A 17,285-nucleotide genomic window follows, 5' to 3' on the forward strand; every position below is an offset into this window, starting at 1 on the left:
TCATTATATTAACATAAATTTGTTTGCCGTCACATGCAAAAACTTTCTTAAAGTTATTTGGCTTTAATTCTGCATTTAAAGAATTATAAATAATATTATATTATATACATGTAGCCTATTGAAATATAACAGCAAACACATTTAGTAAATATAATGAAATGATAAATATGTAAAGAAATATAAAAAATAATACACAAAACCTCACTTCTGAATCCAGGACTGGTTAGTACTTTGTTTTATTGGTTTTGTCTACATGTCTACAACATCCAAATAAAACATTTTCATAGAGAGGAAACCAGTCATATGAAAAGATAAAAAATAGTTAAAAAATAGTACCAATAGATCAAGACAGTGCAGTTATTCCAGTAGCGGAAATGTTAATATCAATGATGGACCTCCATTAACACAAGTACATCGACACATGCATAAAGTCTACATAACATAAAAAAAATAAAAATAATAATAATAATAAAAAAAAAATTACAAAAAAACTTGCTTACAAAAGTTGTTGTGATTGGTTGGAGGTTGTTTGCATATTTACTTTGCAAAGCTTGTTTTGTAATTTATGTTGTTAACCTATATACAATATTGAAGTAGCAGTGTGTAGAAGTTTGTACAGTGTATTTGCACTATGTGCACTATTCACTCTGTAGATTTAACCTTGGGTTGTTGGGGTTGTCGGGATCGTTTGACTGATATAGGAGGGTCGAAGCTTCATCTCAGTAAATGGGAGGGATGCGTCTTTGCCCTTCCAGTCTATCCACACCACACCCTAAGAGACAAGAAAAAAAAAATACTCAGAAATCGGTGGATGGTTTGTAACTTGAGCTCTATTGGTGTCTCTATAATGGCTATAGTTTGATGCTCTTAACATTGTACTTTTGTTTGAGCTACAGAAACGCTGCTGTTTGCTGATGCAGTACCTTATTGTCCGAGTAGGAGGCATAGAGGCCATTGAGGTTTGCCTTGTAGCAATTTTTATACCACCAGCCTCCCAAGTAGGCCTTAGCACAGTGGATGCTAAGAGTGCTTGGATCTCTGTCTTTGGTGGAGAATGGACGGCGGTTGTGATATTTCATGGAATCACCTGCAAAAAGACAAAATATATCTAGAGCGTCAGATTGTCTTTCTTAATATAAAAACAGCTTTTTTTTTCTCACGAAGTATTATATTTTCTCTTACCAGCAGTGCCAAAGTATCCAGACAGCTCGATTTCATAGTGGTTAGTCTCTGAGCTAATGTTGAAGTTGGTATAATGAGCAAAGGCTGTGTCATTTCCTGAACGCAGGTCAATCCGCAGGCTCATTGGTGTACGACTGGTGAGAGCGTGAAGGATATCATTTCCTGTTGAGAGAGGGTGCAAAAATGTAATTCAAAGTCCCCGCAACTGTTAAACTGATATCATTTAGGTGGGAACCTGGGAAATTGAAAATATATTCAATGTACATATTTTTGGGTTCCTTAAAAATATAATACAATGACTGTGAAAAATCTCACCCAGCCAAAATTCCCCGCTCAGGGAACCAAAGCCTTTACTGTAGTCTCTCCAGGTCCTGAAGAAATCAGTAGATCCATCCATTCTCCTCTGGAATACCTGCATTTGTAAGACAACAAAATCTTACTCAAATTCAAAAACCATATACTTGGCCACATATCAGTTCAGTTCACAAAAAGGGGGGTGACAATACAGTTTAGATAAAAAATACATAAGATCAAAACAATGCAAATGCATAAAAGCAACAGTCTTTTGTCTTTCTGTGTGCAAAATACATTAAAGTGACAGTGCGAATAAAATAAAGTGTAACAATATATTTTAAATTGACTAAATTGCAACTTCATTACAAATGTGTACAGATACATTTAAATACAAGTCATACAAGCTTCAACAGAAACATTAAAGTATATTTTAGATTACTATAAATGGTTGTCTGTACATTTCACAGTGCACTTTAACTATTTAAAGATTGTATATTAATATAAATAATAATGAAATTACATGTAAACACACTTACAGTAAGTTCAAGTAAATGCATTTAATATAAATGTAAACTAAAATACATTATATTAATTAACATGCAATGAAGCGTTTAAAAACATAACATTCAATTCGTTCTTAATTTTAGTCTTTAAAATAAAAATTTTTTTGTGACACACAATCATGCATCCAAACATAAAATATGTCATGCTTCAAAAATAGTTTCATGGGGAAAGCTGTGGGTGTACTATAGGTATCAAACCAGGCTTACTGTCCAGCCTCCTCCTTCAGTCTCCATGTCACAGTAGACCCAGACTGGCTCTCCATCCTTCCCTTCAGGGTAAATCTCAGCCTCTCCTGACTCCTTCATCCCGTTGACCTGTACCTCTGAGCAGTCTGTGGGGTATGGGTGGGGGAGCTGGGCTACAGCGCAAGAATAAAGAAAATCAAATCTATGAAAGATAGAACACAACCAAGGGTGAAATTTAGTTAGTTACGAAACAGAGCATTACACACCAGTGGTAAATTCAGCATAGACAAAACTGATGTACTGTCCATCTCTTTCTCCATCTATTTTCACAGTATAGTTTGAAAAGGCTGCCAGTCCAGTCAGCTCATAACGTGTCACAGATGGATTTAAAATCACCTCCTGTTAATGCAAAGCAAGGGGTCAGTGAAAACTGTGCGAAGTCTGCTAAATTTGTCTCGGGTGCTATTGAGTTATTGGTATAATCACCTTGACTTCCTCGCTCAGTTGGTATGTGAGCCTATAACTTTTGAAAGCCACACGGGGAGCCTTCCATGAAATCACAGCTGAGTGAAAGGTCACCTCATCGGGAGTCAAGACCTGAAGTTTCACTGCTGGAAAACATACAGGCATGAAAAAAAAAGAGGATAAAAACAAGATATGGGAGCTTCTTTAGAGAATATTGAACTAAAATGGTGAAAAGGTGTATTTTAGTAATAAATAATCAGTTTCGTTCTGTTCATCACACAATTTTGTCATACCAACTGTGACCATATAACAAGTAAAACTAAGGATGTCAGTTACTATAATAGATTTGTGTATGTTATTAGGCCTATATTGGCTGATATTGACTTTTAATATTGACCATTTAATTATTATCAGTCTCAACACTAAAATTACTTTTATGTTACTTCTATAGTGGTTCCTCTTCAGGAACTCGAGCTGCGTCGAAACGCTTTGGGGAACGCGCTTAGCGTGAGCGACTCTGAATATCGTGTGTAATCTGTCTCATGGAAGAGTGTGACGTCACGGGCGGGGTGACGTAAGCGACCAGGAAGCTATAAAAGCCACATGCCGCACAGCTGGCATCAGCTTCGCGTCTTTCAGCAAGCGCTCTGTGTGTGCATGTCATTCTGTCTTGTCAGTCTTATTTATTGTTGTTTGTCACTATTAGCTCCTCAAAGAGTAAGCAATAGTCAAAGAGCAAAGTTAAGATGAGACATCTGAAAGGCGAATCCAGATCAGCGTTTCAGATTGTGTGTTCCTCCCTGCCCTCGCTACAATCACGAGTGGGGATACACACAGTCTGTGCGCGATCTGCCTGGGATCGAAGCACGCTGATTCAGCTCTTGAGGGAGCCGTCTGCCTGCACTGTGTACGGCCAGTGCGGACGCTTCGATCCCGGAGGGCTTTCCTCGAGAGGGGGTCTTCGCCAGCGTTCCTCGCGGTGTTGGTCCCGCTTTCGCCGAGGCGGAGCGGCGCCTGCATTCGCTTGGTTCGCAGATAGATCTGCTGGAGGGAATGGAGACGGGCGCTTCCCTATCTCCTACCTCACCCGCCAGATCTGCCTGATCTCTGGGTTCGGAAGCCCGCGCTGCGGTCCTTCCACCTGAGTAACGGCCGCGACGCACCGCCTTTCTTTCTCCGAGGAGATTGACACGGAGGGCGTCGATGAGCTCGCAGTTACACAAACATCAGCTGCATAAACCTCAGTTGCACAGACATCAGTTGCACAAGCATCAGTTGCACAAGCATCAGTTTCACAAGCATATTATGCCAAAACATTATAACGAGCAGCATTAATGAGGAGCGCAGCTCGCGTAGTCAGCTCGCGGGAAAAATAAGGGGGCTGACTGTGCTTCTCGCATATCTGGGGACGGGCTGGAGACGGCTTTTCCTATCTCACCCGTGTTCCCTAGATCAAGAGTTCGTTCTCGAGGCTCGGAAGCCCGCGTTGCGGTTCCTCCCCCCTCTGACCGTGAACTCGCAGCTGCAGCTATTTATCTCCGAGGAGATTAAAATTGTTTGTGTGACTAAGCGGCTCGCGCGCTGCCGAGGCAACGCGTGTATGACATCACTTTCAGTTTTGATGTGAATCTTACCAAACCAGACCGTATTTACTAGTCTGATTGGTTAGCTGCATTTAATTCTGAGGAATTAAATTCAGTATTTATCTGACTATGAGAAGTTAGATATGAATTTTATCACAAGCCAGACCGTGTTTACTCGTCTGCTTGTTTGGCTCCATTTAATATTGAGGAATTAAATGAGGCATTTATCTGACTGAAAGAAGTTAGATATATAATTTTTTGATTCTTGATCTGAATCTTACCACGCCAGACCATGTATACTTGTTTGGTTGTTTAGCTGCATTTAATTCTGAGGAATTAAATTCAGTGTTTACCTGACTATGAAAAGTCCGATATATCACTTTCGATATGAATTGTATCACAATTCAGACCGTGTATACTTGTCTGATTGTGTGACTGCATTAAATTCTGAGGAATATAATGACATTTATCTCACTTTGAAAAGATATATATACTGGAGGGGCTGCTGGGCGGGAGCAGCCCTCTCGGTGTACCGTCTCCTCATTTAAGGAGGCGCAAAATCAGAGTGTTGCCGCCCGCGCTCCCCCGCGCGTCGGGACCGGTGGCTGAAGCAACGCTCTGGGCCAGGGTTTCCCAGCCTAAGCCGGATCTGAGGGCCGTGCTTCAGGCTGGGAGGTCCTCGGCTAAGAAGTCCTGACACATCGGTCACGACTGCAGAGGGCGGCCCCTACTGGGGTAGAGTGGTGTTTACACGCTTTAGACGGTGCCCGTCTCTCCTCAGTGCCCTCGGGAAATCGATCTGCCAACCCTGCCAGAGCTCCAGGGCGCAGCGGTTTCCAGCGAGCGCTGCTCTCAGTTTCTTCCGCCCGCGAGCGTAGCGGTGCTGAGAGGCTCGCAACCCCTTCGGGGGTCTCTAAAATAGTTAGATCGGCTGCTGGGAATGGTGTTTACTTCAGGCGCCGATTTAGCTGCCACAGTTACACCAGAGGTCTGTCTCGAGAGACTGATTCCCTTAGTAGATCATTTAGCAGCATTTGAATGACTGCCAAATGTATCTCAATGGGGCCTGCATATGGCAATAAGGCTATTGCATTCAGTTCGGCTATTACCGCCGAAATTCAACGGGGTTATTCCGACGTTGGTCGGACCCGAGCAGGCTCTGGTTATGGAACAAAAAGTGAATACCCTATTAGGGAAGGAGGCCATCGAGGTGGTCTCTCCTCAAGACAGGGAATCCGGGGTTTTACAGCCGGTATTTCACAAGTTCCAAGGAAGGATGAGGGGGTTGCGTCCGATCATAGATCTACGTCAGTTAAATCGCTCAGTAATGAGGCTGAAGTTCAAACTGCTTATTCTAGAGCATGTTGTACCACAAATCAGGTCTGAGGACTGGTTTGTTACGACAGATCTCATAGACGCATACTTCCATGTCTACATCCTTCCACAACACAGGAAGTTTCGGAGGTTCGCTTTCGGGGGCGAAGCGTACCAATATTGAGTACTTCCGTCCAGCCTTGCACTCTCACCCAGCACATTTACGAAGTGCGTGGATGCTGCTCAAATGGCTCCACTGCGACTGCGGGGCATCCGCATACTAAATTATATCAACGATTGGTTGATTTTAGCTCAATCAGAGCAGATGGCGGTTCGACATCGAGATGTCGTTTTCGCCCACATGGAAGCTGGGTTTGAGACTGAACGCCAAGAAGAGTGTACTTTCTCCAGTTTAGAGAACCACCTATCTAGGCGTAGTATGGGATTCGAACGCGATGCAGGCACGATTGTCCCCTGCTCGTATCGAGTCGATCCTCATCTCAGTCGAGAGAGCCAAAGAAGGCCAGTCACTCACTGTCAAACAATTTCAGAGATTGTTGGGTCTGATGGCAACTGCGTCCAACGTGATACCTCTTGGCCTGCTGTACATGAGACCCCTACAGTGGTGGCTCAAGACCAAGGGATTTTCCCCAAGGGGCAATCCACTTCGAACTATCAAGGTCACGCGGCGCTGCCTCCGTGCCTTAGACATGTGGAAGAAACCTTGGTTCTTGAATCAGGGCCCGGTGCTGGGAGCTCCTGGTCGCCGTGTAACACTAGCGACGGATGCATCCCTCACTGGTTGGGGTGCGGTCATGAGTGGCCACCCTGCCCGCGGTCTGTGGAGCGGTCGCCAATCTACATGGCATATCAGTTGTCTAGAGATGCTAGCTGTGCATCAAGCATTAAAATATTCCTCCCAGACCTGAGAGGTCATCATGTGTTGGTGCGCACCGACAACACAGCGGTGGTCTCTTATATCAACCAGCAGGGAGGTCTGCGTTTGTGCCCCTTGTACAAGCTGGCACACCAGATCCTTCTGTGGTCCCAGGATAAACTCCTCTAGCTCAGAGCAGTATATTTTCCTGGGAGGTTGAATGTTGGAGCAGACATACTGTCGAGACAGGGGCCGAGGCCCGGGGAATGGAGGCTTCACCCCGAGGTGGTGAAGCAGATATGGACATCTTTTTTGGACCTCTTTGCGACTCGAGACATCGCAATGTCCCCTCTGGTTCTCTCTAGTTCATCCAGCTCCTCTTGGACTGGACGCTATGGTACAGACCTGGCCGAGGCTTCGTCTGTACACCTTTCCCCTATCGCTCTGCTCCCGGGAGTTCTGGCGAGAGTACGCTGGGATGGGGTTCGTCTGTTATTAGTAGCCCCATTCTGGCCGGGCCGAGTATGGTTCTCAGATCTGGTCTCGCTCCTCGACGGCTCTCCTCGGGAGATACCGATCAGGACAGACCTACACTCACAGGCGCAGGGCATGATAATTCACCCTCGCCTGGACTTGTGGAAACTGTGGGTGTGGCCCCCTGAGGGGGCACAGCTCATAGCATCCGGTCTCTCAACCGAGGTTGTTGAGACCCTCCTCCAATCCAGAGCTCCCTCAACGAGGAAACTGTACGCCCTGAGGTGGAAACTCTTCACCTCATGGTGCAGAGCATACCAGCTTGACCCAGCTAACTGCCCAGTTGGTACAGTTCTGGAGTTTCTACAAGCCAGGTTCTCTGCAGGGTTGACCCACTCCACCGTAAAGGTTTACGTGGCGGTCATTGCGGCCTACCATGTCCCTCTCGGTGGACAATCAGTGGGAAGACACCCCCTACTGATACATTTCCTCCATGGTGCGCTGAGGCTGAGGCCTCCAGTACGGTCCCGTGTCCCCCCTGGGACTTGGTTGTGGTGTTGGAGGCTCTGTAAAGCTCCATGCGAACCGATCCAAGATATATCAGATAGACATCTGACCTGTTGTCTATTACCTCTCTGAGGAGAGTTGGAGATCTTCAGGCCCTCTCAGTGGCCCCTACTCATTTCACTTTGCGCCCGGCATGGCCAAAGCACTTCTATACCCTCGAGCGGGTTGTGTTTCTAAGTTCCCTCTGTCACACCACAACCAATAGTACTGCAGGCCTTCTGCCCTCCTCCCTTCCGGGAGTCAGACCAGTAGAAGCTAATCGTATGTATCCAGCTCGAGCACTGGACACATACGTCCACAGAGCTGCCCTGTGGAGAAAAACAGACCAATTGCTCGTATGCTATGGTCCCCCCAAGAGGGGTTCTCCTGCATCTAAGCAGACTCTTAGTCGTTGGATAGTCGAGGCTATCAACGTATCCTATGAGTCCTCTGGTCCTCCCCCATTGTTGGGAGCCAAGGCTCACTCCACACGGGGTATGGCGGCATCCAAGGCCTTCTTAGCAGGTGTATCCATGCTGGACATCTGCAACGCTGCGGGGTGGTCCACGCCCTCTACAGTTGCAAGATTTATGGCTTAGACATGCTAGTTACTCCAGGCGCTTCTGTCCTCTCGTCCTAAGCTGTGCTCTTCGGATACACACTAGGCAGGGGTTTGGTAGTCTAGCAGCGTTGGTACTCGTACCCCAAAGCGTTTCGACGCAGCTCGAGTTCCTGAAGAGGAACGTCTCTAGGTTACGTATGTAACCCTGGTTCCTCGAGGGAACGAGACGCTGCGTCTCGGAGCCATACCCCCGGCACCCCTGCCGGCGCTTGCTGGTACTCGAAGCTGATGCCAGCTGTGCGGCATGTGCCTTTATAGCTTCCTGGTCGCTTACGTCACCCCGCCCGTGACGTCACACTCTTCCATGAGACAGATTACACACGATATTCAGAGTCGCTCACGCTAAGTGCGTTCCCTAAAGCGTTTCGACGCAGCGTCTCGTTCCCAACACAAACAAGAGTTAAATTCCTTAACTAGATATATTTTGTGCCATTTAGTTTACTTGAGGTAAGTAAACAGAATTGTGACCGTTTACGCACCACTTCCTGTTGTGAAGGTTGTGGAGACTGGGCTACTCTGGAGCCGGTTGACTTGGCTTTTGATTTTCACCATGTATAAAGAAGATCTGTGGAGTCCTCTGAGTTGATGCTCCACAGTACTGCCAGATAATGTCACTGTAATAGTCACATTAGGAGCTAGAAAGCAAAAAAGAAAAAAAAAAACTGAATAAGCAATGACGGTTTAGTATAGAACCAGCAATTTAATAACCCTGACTGCACTTACATTTTGTAGTTCCATAACTGAGTATGTAGCTGTCCACTTTAGCTTGTGATGGTTTCCATACCAGGAGAGCTTTAGTGTCTGTGATGTTCACCACCTTTAGTTCAGTAGGAGAATCCGGCACTGGGATTTATAGAAATGTGAAAGAGACATCAGTGACCCCAAAACATCAGCGTCAACCATAACATCGAGTGAAAAGAAACAAAAAACAATAAGCATTCTTCACACCTGTTGTGACAGAGGCTGTGATTGGCTCGCTTTCGAGTGTCTCCAGAACTGAGCTCACAGTAATATCATAGGTGGAGCCAGCAGAGAGCTTAGACAGGAGAACATGGGACAGCTGGGAGTCAACAGACATGGAGCCACTTTCACCTGCAGTACAAAAAGGTAAAGCATTGTAAAATCATCATGTATTGTGAGGGTGCACACAGTAGCACTTAATAGTCATAGCAGAAAAGCAGGATAACTCAAAAGACATTTACAGTACCAGTTACAATGTTGGTGTATGTGACTTTAAATTCTGCTACTATGCTTTTAGGTTTTGCCCATGATACTGAGAAGGAAGTCTCTGTTATATTGCTGAACATCAAGTCAGTGGGTGGTTCAGGGCCTGGAAAAAATGTCAAAAAGTCATAAAGCACAGTCAAAGAAAATCTCAAAGATGGTGCAGTTTAAACTGAAGCCAGTGACATTAAAAATATCACCACAAATGTTTGTTTTAGAGTTCTGAGACATTTATATTCCTGCATAAATATGCCATATCATCTAAGTAATCAATTGGTGCATTCAGTCTTAAAGTTATTTAATGGGGAATTTTGAATATCACTATTCACCAATACAGTACACATCATTAATTTTAGCAGTTGAAATTCTATGTTAAGTTGACAGCCAAAGAAAATCTAAGGTTGTTCTGTGCTCCTGATGTCACTGAACTCATGCCTAGTATTTATGACTAAAATAGAGTAAGTGGGTCTTGCCAACATCAATATTTAAAATGCACAAGGTACTGTATTTCATGCATTCATTAGAGATTTAAGCATACTTAAGTGCTGCCAGCACACCGCAGGAGAGTAAATGCTCTTCACTGGTGTTTATTGCAGTGAAACAAAGCAGGAAGTATGGGAAACCTACCTGTGGATAATGTAAGACGGTGAATTTTGGATCGTATGCCAAGACCAGAGCCAAACAAGGAAACCGAGTACCGCGTTTGAGGTTGAAGGCCTTTGAAATGATATGACCGTGCTGTACCAGCAAGAACTTGGTAGAAATTTTTCACAGTCTTTCCTTCAGGTTTGCTACTTTGGACTTTAGTTGATGTTCTGTTTAAACTGGGCCTTTGGACATCTGTTACATTTACAGCCGCTGCTCCATCCTGAATTTTCTCAGAATCTTCATTTCCTCCTCTGATTTCCCTTCTTGATATAGTGAAGTTCTTGAAAATGTCTCGATGAGCTTCCCAAGACATAATGAACCCAGTAGAAGTGATATTATGAACCTCAACTGATCCAATGACTGATAATCTGCTGATAGTTTTATTAAAATGCCTTGTATGAGTTTTGGATGCAAAACCTGTCCCATTTATATGCTTATCAGATGACTTCTCTGCTTGGAGAGTTGTTGTTACATTGCTGTGCGTTAGCTTCTTTTCTTTTCCAGTAGATGTAACATTAATAGTCTTGCTTTCTTTTGCTTGATCACCTACAGTTCTAATAGTGACCTTTGTCTTGGACACAGTTGAATTAGATGATTCTTTGGTGCCTTTAAACACATTCTCTGAAACTTTGGAGGTTCCATTAACCTTCTTTCCAGGTTTCCGAGTCACATTCTGATAGACAGGCTTATCTTTAAGATTATTTTTCTTGGACATGTCAGTGAGATCAGTTTGTGATTGTTTGTCTAATTCTAGATTTATGATTGTTGTTTTGCCTTTTTTTGCTTGCTCTTGACGTCTTCTACCTTCATGGTTTAGCAGAACTTGAACAATAGTCTTAATAAACTTGTCTCTCTTTGTGGTATTGGACTGGGCTTTACCTGGAGACACGGTTGGACTTGGCTTCACTGTTGGCTTGGCTGTGGTGTTTGTCTTTGTGTCATTTGTGTCTGTCTTTTTCACGAATATGGTCTTGTCTGGCTTTGTCTTCACATGTTTTGTATCGGGCTTGGCAGTGGGGATCTTCAAAGCCACTGTTTCAACAGTTACTGTGATCTTTTTGTCAGCAGCTGGGGAAATAATTTAGAGAGAGACTTAAATACATTCTTAACTGAATAGTTCAGCCCAAAATGAAACACAACATATTTAGCAAAATGTTCCTGCTGCTCTTTTATTCACAATGAAAATAGGTTGGGACCATGGTCTGTTAATAGTGCAGTAAGCGATTTCTGAGAAACACAGTTGATATTTGAAACTGACACCCAAACACATCCAACACACCCTTGCTTTCATTGCTTTGTCCCCAAATTCGCAAACATGCTGTCCATCACAGGCAACAACTTACAGTAGGTAACAGAAAGCTTGCGCAAGTGTGGATTAATCAGTCCTACTATAGCTAATATTACAACAGCGTATCTTGGTTCTTTAATACAACACAAAACCAAAATTACTCAGGTGTTTGAGTAACTTCATGCTCACGTCTGTTCAGCGCTGGAAAGATTTTCCAATATTAACTTATTGTAACCCTTCTTTTTCCAGGTTTATTTCTCTGACCAGTGTGCTGTGGTGCTCAGTCTGATCAGTAAAATTCACTTTGTTTTTCCCCTATTTACAGCCAGGACACAATTTTTTTTTTCAGCACACACACAGAACAGACTGCTAGAAAATATTCACAAAATTGTTGATTTGAATTTTCAACAGTGTTTCTCAGAAATCGCTTACTGCTCACCATTTACCTTTAAGCTCTAAAATGATAAAAAAGCACCATTAAAGTTTATCATCTTACATACATTCAATTTTCCACTTTCACTGTATGGAAAACAGCAGCATGGACATTATAATAAAATTCTCCTTTTATGCCATATGAAAGAAAATCATATTGGAACAACAGATTATCAGATTTTCATTTTATAGTGAACCATTCCAATTAACTTTAAAGTTTAACAGTGTTATACTCTTATATGCCTTACTTACCCTTACTGCAGTCAAGGCCCGTATAACCAGTCTGACACACACACTTTCCCTTCACACAATTCCCTTTTTTGTTGCAGTTAGATGGGCAGGTTTTGCCACTGCAGTCTGGGCCACTAAAGCCTTGGAAACAAACACACTTTCCATCTTCACACTTGCCCTGGCTACTACAGTTTTTAGGGCATTGCTCTCCTGAACACTGAACACCTGAAGATACAGTGTGTGAATCATAACCTGTTGAACAGTTTTATACACATTTTTGATTGCTAATGCTTGTTTTACCATTTACCAGTGCCATTGTTATAGTTAACAAAAAAATGTAAGATCTTTATTAGTGCATAACTTTACTTACACATTTTTTTGATCGCTGCCATCTCCTTCTCAAGAAACTCAACTCTGTCTCTCAGTGTGGCCATCTCAGTGTCACAGCTTCCTGTGCAGGCTCCTTGAACCAGGTTGATGTGATGAGTCATTACCAGAGGAGATCCAGGATTCAAACTGAGCTCAGTTTCTTGTACTTTGGTTACGTTACCTGAGTCTGTCTGAGACTCCTGAGGAACGCAACCCTCAGTGATGACTACTTTAACTGGTGAACTCTCTGCAGGTTTGTCTTTAGTTGGATTCTGGACTCTATCGACCACAGGCTTTGTGGTAGATGCAACAGTCTGATTGACATTGCTAATTTCTGAGGAAGTAGACTGAGTTTTAGTTTTTGTTTTGATGTTTAATGATGTAGTTAATGTCTTCAGCGGATTAACATCAATATTTTTGGATACTGATTTTACAGTAGAATTTTTCTTCTTGCTAAGTGTGCTTTCATCCACATCAAGCTTTGAGGTAGATGGGAGAGTCTGATCGATACTACTAGTTTCTGAGGAAGTTGGATGAGTTTTGGTATTCACTAATGTAGTTAGCTTGGGAATATTATGACTAATAGTTTGAGTCGTTAACTTGGAAGTATAATTTTTCTTCTTGCTTATTGTGCCTTGAAGAGAAGGACCAGATTTCTGGACATCTACAACAGGCTTTGCTGTGGATACGAGAGTCTGACCCACGTTACTAGGTTTTGATGAAACAGAATAGGTTTGGTTTATCATTTTGGTGTTTACTGACTTTGAAGCATTAACATGAATAATGTGTCCCACTGACTCGGTACTACTAGTTGTTTTCTTTGCACCAGTTGTTGCTGGAAGAGAAGACACAGGTTTCTGGACAACATCTACAGCAGGCTTCAAGGAGGATAGAAGAGTCTGATCAGTGGTACTATTTTTTGAGGAATTAGATTGAGTTTGGTCTTTCATTTTGGTCTTTTGTAATGTAGTTACTGGTTTCTCAGTATTAACATTAACACTATAGACTGTTGACTTGGTAATAGAAATTTTCTTCTCACTAACTGTGTTTTTTTCACCTTGCACAGGTTTCTGGATGGTTTCCACATCAGGCTTTGTAGATGATGGGAGAGTCTGATTCACTCTACTAGTTGTTGAGGAAGTAGATTGAGTTTGGTCTTTCTTTTTGGTCTTTAATAATGTAGTTATTGGTTTCTCAGCATTAACATTAACACTATTGACTGTTGACTTGGTAGTAGAATTCTTCTTCTCACTAACTTTGTTTTGTTCACTTTGCACAGGTTTCTGGATGGTTTCCACATCAGGCTTTGTAGATGATGAGAGAGTGTGATTCATTCTACTAGTTGTGAAGGAAGTAGATTGAGTTTGGTCTTTCATTTTGGTCTTTAATAATGTAGTTACTGGTTTCTCAGCTTTAACATTAACACTATTGACTGTTGACTTGGTAGTAGAATTTTTCTTTTCACTAACTGTGTTTTGTTCACCATGCACAGGTTTCTGGATGGTTTCCACATCAGGCCTTGTAGATGATGGGAGAGTCTGATTCACTCTACTAGTTGTTAAGGAAGTAGATTGAGTTTGGTCTTTCATTTTGGTCTTTAATAATGTAGTTACTGGTTTCTCAGCATCAACATTAAGACTATTGACTGCTGACTTGATAGTAGAATTTTTCTTCTCACTAACTTTGTTTTGTTCACTTTGCACAGGTTTCTGGATGGTTTCCACATCAGGCTTTGTAGATGATGAGAGAGTCTGATTCACTCTACTAGTTGTTAAGGAAGTAGATTGAGTTTGGTCTTTCTTTTTGGTCTTTAATAATGTAGTTATTGGTTTCTCAGCATTAACATTAACACTATTGACTGTTGACTTGGTAGTAGAATTCTTCTTCTCACTAACTTTGTTTTGTTCACTTTGCACAGGTTTCTGGATGGTTTCCACATCAGGCTTTGTAGATGATGAGAGAGTCTGATTCACTCTACTAGTTGTTAAGGAAGTAGATTGAGTTTGGTCTTTCATTTTGGTCTTTAATAATGTAGTTACTGGTTTCTCAGCATCAACATTAAGACTATTGACTGCTGACTTGATAGTAGAATTTTTCTTCTCACTAACTGTGTTTTGTTCACTTTGCACAGGTTTCTGGATGGTTTCCACATCAGGCTTTGTAGATGATGAGAGAGTCTGATTCACTCTACTAGTTGTTAAGGAAGTAGATTGAGTTTGGTCTTTCATTTTGGTCTTTGATAATGTAGTTACTGGTTTCTCAGCATTAACATTAACACTATTGACTGTTGACTTGGTAGTAGAATTCTTCTTCTCACTAACTTTGTTTTGTTCACTTTGCACAGGTTTCTGAATGGTTTCCACATCAGGCTTTGTAGATGATGAGAGAGTCTGATTCACTCTACTAGTTGTTAAGGAAGTAGATTGAGTTTGGTCTTTCATTTTGGTCTTTAATAATGTAGTTACTGGTTTCTCAGAGTTAACATTAACACTATTGACTGTTGACTTGGTAGTAGAATTCTTCTTCTCACTAACTTTGTTTTGTACACTTTGCACGGGCTTCTGGATGGTGTCCACATCAGGCTTTGTAGATGATGAGAGAGTCTGATTCACTCTACTAATTTTTGAGGAAATTTGGTCTTTCAATTTGGTCTTTAATAATGTAGTCGCAACTTTAATAGTTTGGGATGTTGACTTAACAGTGGAATTTTTCTTCTCACTAAGTGGGTCCTGAAGAGAAGGCACATGTTTCGGGACGATGTCTTGACGCTGACTGACGCTGCTAGTTTTTGAGGAAGTATATTGAGTCTGGTTTTCCGTTTTGGTGTTTAATAATGTAGCCACTTTCTTTGAAACATTAACATTAATAGTTTGGAATGTTGACTTCACAGTAGAATTTTTCTTCTCGCTAAGTATGATTTCATCAGCAACCAGCTTTGTAGTGGATGGAAGAGTCTGATTGACGCTGCTCATTTGTAAGGAAGTGGGATGAGTCTGATTTTTCAGCTTGGTATTTAATGCTGTAGATCCTAACTTTGGAAGATTAAGACTACCGGTGTTGGCTGTTGTTTTGGCAGTAGAATTTTTCTTTTCACTAACTGTGTTTTGTTCACCTTGCACAGGTTTCTGGATGGTTTCCACATCAGGCTTTGTAGATGATGGGAGAGTCTGATTCACTCTACTAGTTGTTGAGGAAGTAGATTGAGTTTGGTCTTTCTTTTTGGTCTTTAATAATGTAGTTATTGGTTTCTCAGCATTAACATTAACACTATTGACTGTTGACTTAACATTAACATTAATAGTTTGGACTGTTGACTTCACAGTAGAATTTTTCTTCTCGCTAAGTATGATTTCTTCAGCAACCAGCTTTGTAGTGGATGGAAGAGTCTGATTGATGCTGCTCATTTGTAAGGAAGTGGGATGAGTCTGGTTTTTCGGCTTGGTATTTAATGCTGTAGATCCTAACTTTGGAAGATTAAGACTACCGGTGCCTGCTGTTGTTTTGGCAGTAGAATTTTTCTTTTCATTAAGTTTGCCTGGAAGAACAGGCCCAGGATTCTGGACAACATCTACAGTAGGCTTTGTAGTGGATAAAAGAGTCTGACTAATGCTGCTAGTTTTTGAGGAAGCAGATTGACTTGGGTTTTTCGTTTTGGGGTTTGATAATGGGGTTACTGGTTTCTGAACATTTAGACTAATAGCATTCCATTTTGATTTAGTAGTAGAATTTTTCTTCTCACTTAGTGTGTCTTGAAGAGTAGGCACAGGTTTCTGGACACCATCCACAACAGGCTTTGGTGTGGAATTAAGAGGCTGATTGGTGCTTTTTGAAGAAGCAGCATAGGTCTGGATTTTCACTTTGGTGGTTAATGTTGTGGTTACTAGCTTGGGAATATTGTGGCTAATAGTGTGTTCCTTAGATTTGGTAGTGCCATTTTTATTCTCGCTAAGTGTGCCTTGAAGAGAAAGCACAGGATTTAGCATGAGGATAAAAACTATTGAGATTAACATTTTATGCTGGATTAAGGTGTCAAGTCTTTCATACAAATAAATGGTTTGAACTTATTATATAAAGCCTAAAATGCTATTTTTTTTTAGATATATTTTCCTCAACTATCTTAAAGGTATTTGTGATATAATGGATGTGATTCCTGAAAAAGAGAATAGCTGAGTTAGTTTGTCTTTGCATGCAGTTTTCTTCACACCTTCATTCATTCATTGCTCAAATTTGTGTAAATAAAATACATGCCTATTAAATGTATGTCAGGCTAAGATGAGCTGGGCTGGCTGAGCTCAAGACTGCATTTTTGGAAAAAGCCCTCAAACTTCTATCAGCAGAGGGAATGTACCGCAGAAACAGAGGCGTACTGTCCTCCTCTCACAGGGACTGTATGTCTTTGACTCAGCTCTTATATAATCTTTACTTAGGCCAACTGAAAACTACCAGGGCCAGTTTCCAGTTTAAAAAAATACTCCAGTATATTCAAGCGCTCACCACAGAAGCATCCAAAAAAATATTTATTAATTGGAGATGAAGTAAAACTTTCACAAAGGCTTCTGTTTAGACTGGCCTAAAAATCATAGTTTATTTTATTTTATTTTATTTATTTTTTATTGAAAACTGATAAACTATACACACATATATATATAAATTATTAATAGCATGCATAAATATGAATAAATATACACATTGATCCTTAAAAAAATATTTTTATTATTTGATTCTTATCTAACATCTACAATTCTTAATATCCACCAATCTTAAACTGACCATTATTTTACAGTACAAAACATCCAGCCCACTTAAAATAAATGCAGTTCTTACTGCCAATTATTGATGGTGGCAATGAATACAATGATTATAATAATGTGTAATAGAATGTGTCTTACCTGTGTTCGGAGCTGCTTCTTTCCTGCTCAGTGTTGTATGAAGCTCCTTCTATCAGCTTTAAGAACCTCCTGTGACTGATTGAGGTTAATGAAGAAAG

General features: G+C 41.6%; 1 protein-coding gene across 2 annotated transcripts; it reads right to left on the bottom strand.

Annotated features, from left to right (window-relative positions):
- Nucleotides 1-205: 205 nt before the first annotated feature.
- LOC109105208 (mucin-3A-like) lies at nt 206-17,285 on the bottom strand. 2 transcript variants are annotated; one of them, XM_042740723.1, is made up of 15 exons: nt 17,188-17,285; nt 12,300-16,448; nt 11,951-12,154; nt 9,958-11,046; nt 9,314-9,436; nt 9,055-9,198; nt 8,830-8,949; nt 8,586-8,741; nt 2,712-2,836; nt 2,492-2,624; nt 2,247-2,398; nt 1,498-1,594; nt 1,183-1,344; nt 924-1,087; nt 206-772 (listed from the first exon to the last, which is right to left on the bottom strand). In XM_042740723.1, exons 2-15 carry the CDS (start codon nt 16,306-16,308, stop codon nt 656-658), a joined length of 6,795 nt encoding a protein of 2,264 aa, XP_042596657.1. In that variant the 5' UTR covers nt 16,309-16,448; nt 17,188-17,285; the 3' UTR covers nt 206-655. The 2 variants fall into 2 exon arrangements, with proteins under 2 accessions (XP_042596657.1, XP_042596658.1); XM_042740724.1 differs by lacking the exon at nt 17,188-17,285 and having other exon boundaries at nt 2,712-2,833; nt 12,300-16,558.

The sequence above is a fragment of the Cyprinus carpio genome, chromosome B16 (genome assembly GCF_018340385.1).
Source record: "Cyprinus carpio isolate SPL01 chromosome B16, ASM1834038v1, whole genome shotgun sequence".
NCBI lineage: Eukaryota > Metazoa > Chordata > Actinopteri > Cypriniformes > Cyprinidae > Cyprinus > Cyprinus carpio.